General features: G+C 35.0%; 1 protein-coding gene across 7 annotated transcripts; it reads left to right on the forward strand.

The window, feature by feature from the left end:
- Positions 1224 to 6352, forward strand: LOC109707326 (adenylyl-sulfate kinase 3-like). 7 transcript variants are annotated; one of them, XM_020228511.1, is made up of 9 exons: positions 1224 to 1665; positions 3281 to 3427; positions 4411 to 4545; positions 4699 to 4776; positions 5038 to 5115; positions 5275 to 5393; positions 5476 to 5560; positions 5749 to 5795; positions 5963 to 6352. In XM_020228511.1, the coding sequence occupies exons 2-9, from the start codon at positions 3421 to 3423 to the stop codon at positions 6059 to 6061; spliced, it is 648 nt and encodes a 215-aa protein (XP_020084100.1). In that variant the 5' UTR covers positions 1224 to 1665; positions 3281 to 3420; the 3' UTR covers positions 6062 to 6352. The 7 variants fall into 7 exon arrangements, with proteins under 7 accessions (XP_020084100.1, XP_020084137.1, XP_020084107.1 ...); XM_020228548.1 differs by having other exon boundaries at positions 1225 to 1665; positions 4411 to 4551; positions 4705 to 4776; positions 5476 to 5543; positions 5744 to 5795; XM_020228518.1 differs by having other exon boundaries at positions 1225 to 1665; positions 4411 to 4551; positions 4705 to 4776; positions 5281 to 5393.

A 10202-nucleotide genomic window follows, 5' to 3' on the forward strand; every position in this document is an offset into this window, starting at 1 on the left:
ATTATATTCAAATCATGACCCATTATTATTGGAAAATATAGTGTTTGGTTTTCTATTGTACTAATTAAAATGATTTTGGAACAATGTTTCTCCACTTTTTTGTTCATAAAATATATAATATGTATTTCAACGTTGTTTGAACCAATATTATTATTATTATTATTTAAAGAAAAACAACAATTATTTATTTATTTTATTTTTTAGAAAGAAACTCAGTTAGTAATATAAAATAATTAGCTTCGAATTATGCTAGGTACTGTGAGTCATTTGAGTCAACATAGTTGTAATTGTAATTGATGATCTAATGTATCGACTTTAATTCCTAGTGTATATATTGAAAGATATGCCATATTTCAGATGGAGTGGGTCAATTAAAACACTGTACTGTTAATTCCATGAACATTCCAATTCAACCACCACAAGAGAATGCCACTTCATATTCCACGGGAAAAAAAAAAGGCCACATTAATCGATTTAACTAAAGCAATCTCATTATTTGATGAGTATGTGGAGCTTAGAGAGTATCTAATTCTTAATTTACCCACGTTTACCGTTGCATAATCAACCTCAACCATCAATGCAGAAAAGTCACAAATCCAACGCTTAAAACGTGACATTATTAATTCCATTGGATATTCATCTTATGTGACGACATTATCAAGTCTCAAAATCACAGTCACGTACTGAAATGTGAATGGACTAAGATTGGAATTTAAGATCTCGGATGTCAATTATTAAGTTCTTTATCATTTGCATCAGGAACAGTCGATTTGAACAAAAGTTTGTTCATTAAAATATCTAGATAAAAAATACAGCTCATGGTCAACTTTTTTTTATTAAAAAGCTAAATACGGCTTGACTTGCAAACAGTAAGCTAAATTGCCAGTTTTACTATAGGATGAAAAGTTGAAAAAAAATTAAAAAATTAAAATCTAAATCTAATAATTAAAATTTATACAATATAATTTTTTTTATATTTGCGTTGGCCTGAAATTCAAATAGGAAAATTTTTTATAACATATATATACACATATATTCAAATTACATCAAGCTAAAAAATTTCAGTTCGTATTTGACTCATTTATTAAACTAGCGATTGGCCTGGAGCTCATTTCGAACAGAGAATTGAATTTTCAACCATACTAAGAGTTTATGTAAGAATAATTCATTTTTAGAGGGATAGTTTTTTTTTTTTCTTTGTAATCCATTACAGATGAAACTTGTTATCCTTTAAATACTAACTAATCAACAATTATTTGAAAACCTCAATGCAGAGAAACCCAACACCCCCCGCTCACCCCTCCCCCTCCACAATTCCTCTCTCTCGCTCTCTCTCTATATATATATATATCGCCCCAGCATAGATCGACGACCTTAGCGTACTCCTCATCACCCCCTCCACCGCCTCTCTCCTCGCCGCTTCTTAACGTAGTAGTGCGGGTGCCGGGGGAAGGAGATGCTCGCGTTTGCCCTAGCGCCGGCGGCGGCGGCGGCGGCGGCGAGGAGGTGCGCCGCCGCATCCGTTCCCGGGGCGGCGCCGCCGGGGTTAGGGTTGCGGGGGTGGGGGAGGAGCGGGGGTGGGGAGGTGGCGAGGTCGAGGAGTCGGCGGAGCGAGAGCGTCGCAATGGAGCCGGGGGGGGCGCGGCGGGGATGCGGCCGAGACAGGTATAGGGTCGATTCCTCTGTGTTTTCGGATGAGTTACTACTGAATGAGATGTGAGATTTATTTTATTTTATTTTATTTTTTCTGAGTGTAAGGTGTTTGTGTCTTTGTTTGAGAGAAGTAGTTCTTGAGATCTCGTGCTAGCTATATATATATATATATATATATATATATATATATATATATTTTTTTTTTTCGCATTCAGCCCCCTCATTTTTTTTAGCAAATAGCTCCTGCAATTTTATATAATTTATATTTGAAATGTCGTACGAGCATTATATTAAAATTTCAAGTTGAATATAATAATTTAAATACTATAAATAAATTACCGTCTTTTCTTTGTTTTAGCTGCACGTGAGCTTCCTTATTCTTTTTGCCTTTATAAACATGTGGGCGTAAGTCATAAAGAATAAGGTAATTCATTTAGCATGGTAAATAAATTATTGTATCCAAATTGCCTGTGGATCATATAGTTCGTGTGGCAAGAAGAGAATCATTGCAGCAAATATAAATTTGCATAGATCATTTACAAAAAATAAATAAATAAATAAAGAGGGGGCTAAATGCAAAAAAACTCATATTTTTATATATATTTTACTTTCCAAAATAATATGTGGTTGGATGTGCCGGGTCCGCAGACATGTCTTTTCTTGTCGTCATTGGTTAGTTTGCAATGCAATTCGGGCAAATGCTGATGGACTTCTCCTTCAAAACAAACAAAGACATGACAAAAAAAAGTTACTAATAAGTTTTTGACTGTACCCGACCCGGCGGATATGGATTCGAACATAGATTTTGATTGTACCCGACCCGAACCCGAATTTATTTTGTATTATATAATATATATATATATAAATTTGATGTTATATTTGAACTTGTATTTTAAAAATTTAGATTTAATATAATGTATTTTGAAATATTGAAAAAAGAAATAATTGTTTCGGATTCAAATTTCGGGTTCGGGTTCGGGTTCGGGTTTGGGTTCGGGTTTGGAGTCGGGTTCGGGTTTGGGTTTTTGAAAATCCGCTCCGAACCCGACCCGTTGACATCTCTACTACTGGCTCGGACTATTTGGTCCAAACCAGTAAACCAAATGGTACGGACTGAACCAATCCGACTTAGTCATTTGACTTTGTCATTTTGGTTTCGGAAGAAGTCGGGTTTGGCTGCGACAAGGGCCTTGTTCGGGAACAAAAATTTGGTGGGGACAGTAAGACGGTTCTCAAAATGTGAGACAATTCTATTTTACCATTCAGTTCTCTATTATTAATTTGGTTCTTGAAAAGAGTTAAACAAACTGAATAAATTGGTATATGTTATTGTGTTCTTAATTTGTTATACAAGTTGTATTTTTATATGCTTAAAGGGTAGATTTGAGATATAACCATTAGAAATCAATCTTATCGGTCTACTGCTTAAACAAATTAACTTATTGATTAGTGATTTAATTGTCAAGGGGGAAATTGGAAAATGTGGCATACTTAAAACGGCTAACTGCTCTTTTCGATGCGATATGGATATTTCGATCTGTTTGATTTTAGAAAATAGAAAATTAAATATCTTGCTTGTTTAGCTTTTCTCAAGAAAAAGACCCAACTGACCATGTGCACTCTGTAGGCCAGCGATGAAGGGTACATATGAAGGAGCTTAAGTCGCTTTCTGGTTGGAGAGATAGGATTGGTGATAACGGAAATTGTCTGCCATCTTGAGAACAAATACTGGTGATATCCGTTATTGTATGATAGTTCAGCTCTTTAATGCAAGGTATCGTCATGGAAAATTTTTGTTTGTCGGCAAGTCATCGATCAAAATTTTAATTATTTAGGACCTTGACATTGAGAAATGGTACGGAGCAATGATTTAAGTAAAGCATGGTAGTTAGGTAGGGCCATAGGGGTCATTATTGTACAAAGAAATATGTTGAAGGTGATTAAAGGGCCAGGAAAAGCAGCAAATGACATGGGCATAGAATTTAAGACATTGTCTCCATACTATGTTGGGCATCTTTTTCTGACGGAAATTTTCGGTTGCTGCTGTGAGGCAATGGTAACTGCAGTCAAATTCTGCATTTCTTTCTATGACACTTTATGGAATGGGATCCTCAGGGAAGTCCCTTGCTAAAACAGTTTACATGTGTTCCACTCATGTATCACAAATACTAATACAGGAAGATGTGATATATGAAAGTGTGATCTGAATATTAAGCAATCAGGAGGTGTTCACAAAGACCGTTGTATATTCTGATTGTTTTCTTTAATGTCTTGCAAACAATAAATGAGTGCCTTCATTATCTAGTAAACTGATAGAATATATCTTGAATGGATTCTGTTGGCAAGACATCAATCAAGAAGGTTTCGATTACTTGAGACACACAGTCAATTCCCTAACCATGTAAAGTAGAATTTATATATACAATGGTTGATGAAGCGTAGATAGGATTTGGAGTTTTAAGTTTTTACTCACTGCATAAAAAAAAAGAATATTGTCACATTTCATACCTGACTTGCATTATTTTACATGATCTAGTCAGTGAGGAAGGCTTGTTAAGCTACTCATGTAGCTATTACATTTGGTTTGAATTTCTAAAGACGCAAAGTTGGATGGACCTAAATGACAAAGTCGGATTTCTAGTTCTAAATTTCCTTGGCATTTTGGTTGTGTAGTCAGCACTTAACATTGGCAAGAATTTTCACTTTCATATATTACTTTCATCAATTCTTGCCTGGTTGTGGATTTCATTTTATCAGTGATGGAGAACCTTGTAAGGACTACTGTTGGAATGTCAACAAACATCGTATGGCATGAGTGTTCGATTGGTAAACTTGAGAGGCAAAATCTATTGATGCAAAAAGGATGTGTCATATGGATCACAGGTTTCAGTGGTTCAGGTTTGTGGGTGAAAACTCTAATTCTCTGTTATTTAACTTTTCAGCTGGGGCAATATTTACTGATTTGTAAGTATAAATTCTAACTCTTAGTTATTTTACTTATTGTAATGTCTTATCAGGTTTCCTTACTCTAACCATCTGTGCGAGTTTCAGGAAAAAGCACTCTTGCATCCATGCTTAACCGACAGTTGCATTGCAGAGGACATGTTTCTTATGTCCTTGATGGTGACAATCTTTTTTTTGATTAAACAGGGGTAAACCCTATTTTACATAGATTACAGGGTGGTTCAAAACACTCGAGCCCACAAAGGACAATGGACAGCCAACAAAAGATCCCCTAAACTTCCCCCAAACTGAAGTGAACAAACAGTACCCAATACAGAGCTCCAAATGAGTAAACAAAACAGGATCGAGAACAGGATCGAGAGAAGCAGCAAGCAAAAGGCAAAAGGCAAAAGGCAACCGGCAAAGCAGAGGTTGCAGATGGTGACAATCTTAGACATGGTCTAAACAAAGATCTGAGTTTCAAAGCAGAGGATCGTGCAGAAAACATATGCAGAGTTGGTATGATTTGATATCTTGTACTCTATTAAGCTCCTCTTACAAGTTAGTTTCCTTGATTTTATCATTTTTGTTCTATGAAAGAACTTTTGGAGAAAGAACTAATTCTATTGTGTTTTGTTTTCTTTTTAATTTCTGTATATTTTGTGTAATTTTTTGTACGGGAAGTAGCAAAGCTTTTTGCGGATGCTGGTGTAATATGCACGGCCAGTTTGATCTCTCCATACAGAAGAGACCGAGATGCTTGCCGTGCTCTAGTGCCCGATTCTATGTTTATTGAAGTAACTACATTTCTACGTTTTTGAAACCCAAATAATTAGCAGAACCCTCTGGTATGAGTATTCTAACAAGAGAGTTTTTAAGGTTTTCATGGATGTGCCCCTGAAGGTTTGTGAAGAAAGGGATCCAAAAGGCTTGTATAAACTAGCACGCGCAGGAAAGATCAAAGGTCTTTTCTAGGATCTCATCATTGTTCGTTTTTCCCCTAGAAAAATTATAATTTTGTATGCTGCCTAGTCACTTTTGCATTAAGTATTTGTTTTTTCAGTTATAACCTTCTAAGTTTAGTAATGCATACTCGTATCGATCAGCTTCCTGAGAGCATTTCATATTGAAACTAAATTGATGTTCTCGCAGGTTTTACTGGAATAGATGATCCATATGAGCCACCCATGGATTGTGAGGTGAGTTACAATTGTGAGGAGACACTATTGTGGTTAATATATGTTTCAAGTTTCCATATATACACATTACTGTATTCTACTTATGTTTCTTATGTCTGTGTGTTGTATTTCGTCTTCTTGTGCGGATTAAATACCTACAAATTGAGAGTTTCAATTGGCTTCTGCAGATAGTAATACAGTTGAAAGACGGAAAATACCAGACCCCTAAAGCTATGGCTGAACAAGTAGTCACTTACCTCGAAGAGAATGGATATTTGAAGGCATAGCATCATTTTGAATTCGTTTTGCAACGTGTGAACTCACTAATCGCATACAATCAGTGACTCAGTAAGTATTAGAGTACAGTAGAGCACAAGAAACAACCAGTTTCGGTGCGTCTTCTTTTGCTGCACTATCTGTTGAATCCTTCCTTCAAAGTTAACATACATACGTACATACACACGCATACATCGGTCTTATTTGTATATGTTAAATTGTGCAGTTATCAGATTGTAGCAGAGTAATGTCTTGTTTTATGTACAATAATAATATGACAATGTAGCATTTGATGGTTTTAAGATAGATTAAGGATCAACATTTGATTCTGTCGTCTTCGAGCATGTAATTGTGGGACCGTACGTTATGGCATTTGGCTTTCGTTAGTTAGATCATGAATGTAAGGAGAGTTTGCTCTTTAATGTCTAATTTAGTTGACCGAATGGCGATGTGTCATTGATGTGACAACGATGCGGCTTCTTAATCATCAATCATAATATTGATACAATCAGACTTCAAATCATTGGAATTGAAGGAAAGTTATTTGTATTATAAGAAAATCCATCGAATTATTTCGAATAAATTTAATTCTTACAAACTTGTGATGATAACTGTGTACAAATTGCAAAAGATATCCAAATTGTCCTTTGGATTCGTTGCACCAAATCAGTTGTGATGAACTGGTCCAATTTCATCCTAAAAACCAAATCCCTGTGTATATATCTTTCATAATGGTACAACCAGGGCCCAAGGCCCGGCGTATGCGTATCAAAAAATGTACCCACCAACCCAAGAGGTGGTAGTTGCTAGGGGTGTAAACGAGCTGAACACGAGCGAGCTGGGGTCGGCTCGTGTTCGGATCGTTTATTAAACGAGCCAAACACGAGCTGGCTCATTAAAGTATCGAGCCGAAAAATTCAGCTCGTGTGGCTCACGAGCTAGCTAAAGAACAATTAGTTAAAACGAATTAGATTGAATATATATAAAAAATAAATTTATAAAATCTTATCCATTAGACTTTGATCTAATAGTTGAAACTTTATGTATAAATGAGTCTTTTTATAATTAAACTTGCATTATATTTTTATTTTACTAAAAATTAAATAATAAAATATATATTATGTATAATTATTTATTTATATATAAAAATATAATTAAATAAATTATATAAATATAAAATATATGTATTCAGCTGTATCGAGCCGAACACGAGCTGAAAAATCCAGCTCGTGTTCAGCTCGTTTATCGTTTACTAAACGAGAGAGCCGATCTCGAGCTCATTTCGAGCCGAACACGAGCTGACTCGCGAACACCGAGCTGAATTGCCACCCCTAGTAGTTGCCACCCACCCACCAATCATGGGCCGCGGCGGTTCCGAACATGTAACACACCCCTCTCTCTCTCTCTCTCTCTCTCTCTCTCTCTAAAAGGAAAATTAGTGCATGGACTTGGTGCACCACGTCATTCATAGACCGTCCACGTCATTTACCTTCTATTATTATTATTATTATATTATATTATATTACATCCCTCCTTTAAAATGAACACCATTTGAGAAATTTCACTACTTCTAAATTTTGAAAATTATTATCTTTTTAAAACTCATATGGCCAACCAGTAACTTATAAAAAAATAAGTAAATTTTATCACTCTTTCTCACTTTAGTACCCTATGGTTTAAAGTGCACAAAGTTAGCTCCTGTGGTTTCGCACTTTCTCACTTTAGTACCCTGTGGTTTAACGTATATCAAGTTAGAACCGTTTGGTTTCATTTTTCTTTTTTTATTATTCATTTCACTAATTTTTTCATTAAATCAATGACAATGTTAAAATTAAAGGGTACTAAAGTAAATATTCGATAAACCTAGGTAGGGTATCTGAAGTTTTTTGTATATAATTTAACGAAATATTAACGGAGGACAAAAAATCAGTCACAAAATTAAAACTAAAGGGTACTAAAGTAAATATTCGATAAACCTAGGTAGGGTATCTGAAGTATATAATTTAGTACCCTTTAATTTTAACATTGTCATTGATTTAATGAAAAAATTAGTGAAATGAATAATAAAAAAAATTCGATAAACCTAGGTAGGGTATCTGAAGTTTTTTGTATATAATTTAACGAAATATTAACGGAGGAAAAATAAATCACTCACAAAATTAAAACTAAAGTGTACTAAAGTAAATATTCGATAAACCTAAGTAGGGTATCTAAAATTTTTTGTATATAATTTAACGGAATATTAACAGAGTAAAAATAAATCAATGACAAAATTAAAACTAAAGTATACTAAAGTAAATATTCGATAAACCTAGGTAGGGTATCTGAAGTTTTTTGTATATAATTTAACGAAATATTAACGAAGGAAAAAAAATCAGTCACAAAATTAAAACTAAAGGATACTAAAGTAAATATTCGATAAACCTAGATAGGGTATATGAAGTTTTTTGTATATAATTTAACGAAATATTAATAGAGGATCCGATGAAAAGAGAAAAATGAAACCACATGGTACTAAATTGATGCACTTTAAACCACGGGATACTAAAATGAGAGAGTATGAAACTATAGGCTACTAAATTGATACACTTTAAACTATAGGATACAAAAATAAAAAAGTGCGAAACCACGGGAGGTGATATTTGAAGTTTTTCAAAAAAAAAAGAGACATGGTGTACCAAGTCTAGGCAATAATATTTTCTCCTGCTTCACTTTCACCACACTCCAAAATAACAACAGTGACTTAGAAATATCTTTTGGAATTTTAATATTAACGAAAATGATAAAACTGATGAAAAATTATTGATCTCACCTTTTTTTCACTATGCAGATAATATTATTTAAATAACAATAAAATGCAAACCCAATAGTTGAATCTCCAGAAACTACAACCGATTGTACTCAATCAATGCACTTATATATCAATAAAACCAGAGAAATTAAATGAAAATTTTTAGGGGGGGGGATCATCTTGTAATCACCAAGAGGCAGTGGATAAGGGAGACTGCGAGGGAGCGCGCGGCGGAGGCGGCTGCGTTGTAGACGATGCGAAACCGCCGCTCCTGCAGCCCCCAGATTGTCGACACCCACACGCCGACGTGCTGCGCCGCCACCGCCGCAAGAGGCCTCATTTTGGCTGTACAAATATGGGCCAACGCCTGCGGTGTTTGTTTGTTTGTTTGTTTGCGTGGATTTTATAGAGATTGAACTCGCGATTCTGAAAAAGTCGATGGCATCGGCATTTGTTTCAGTACGGAAATCCGAAGATTGTCTAATCTTCTTCTCATAATTACTTGAAGATGAGGTTTTGACCCTGCCATATCTGCTTCTCATAATTATGGGTTGAGCCCATGAGTGGAATAAATGAAAAATTAAAAAAAGGGGAGAATCGTCGTCTTGGAAAAGCACATGGACTTAAAATGTATTTACGGGAATTACGAAGGGGAGCAAGGAAAACGCGAATCTCGATAGACCCGTTGCTTTATCTCTACGTCGGGAGATGGAGATGTAAACGGGGCGGATCTGAAGACGGGAGGATTCTCACCTTTTACTTTATTTTTTATCAGAGCGGGACTGATTTGAGATGAATTATTTTTTGTTATTTTTGGCTCTAACTTACTGTCCCATTCAGAGCGGATCGGACGGGAGCGAATTTTTGACAGATTTTTAATGAATCTGGATGGATTGAAGCAAGAAAAGGGTCTTCCGTCTTCTGCTTCATTTATTTGGCGGATCGGGATAGATTATATTTTTTTATTTTTTTTGTTCTCACTTATCGTTCCATTCGGGGTGCATTGGAGCGGGAGCGTCACCAATCTAGATCCATTTGCATCCCTCTCCACCGCTATGAGCTAGACTCGTGTGCTTTCGAAAATAAGAAGTTTTTCGTGTTTATAAATTATTTTTGATAATAGGCATTCAATTCGACGATCGGTTCTATAAGACATAATCTATATGATTGAAACTCTATAGAAACTAAATATTTGTTTTTTTTTTTGCCTAATAAACGAGCAGTCTCAAAATAAACGATTGAAATTAAAAATTTTATAAAAAATAATATTAGAAGACTTAAATTTAATACCGGAAGTATTAATCTTGCTTTTATGTTAAATAGATTTTTCTATTAAAGTTTCACATAATTTTAATTGTTCT

The sequence above is a fragment of the Ananas comosus genome, linkage group 1, assembly GCF_001540865.1.
Source record: "Ananas comosus cultivar F153 linkage group 1, ASM154086v1, whole genome shotgun sequence".
Classification (NCBI taxonomy): Eukaryota; Viridiplantae; Streptophyta; class Magnoliopsida; order Poales; family Bromeliaceae; genus Ananas; species Ananas comosus.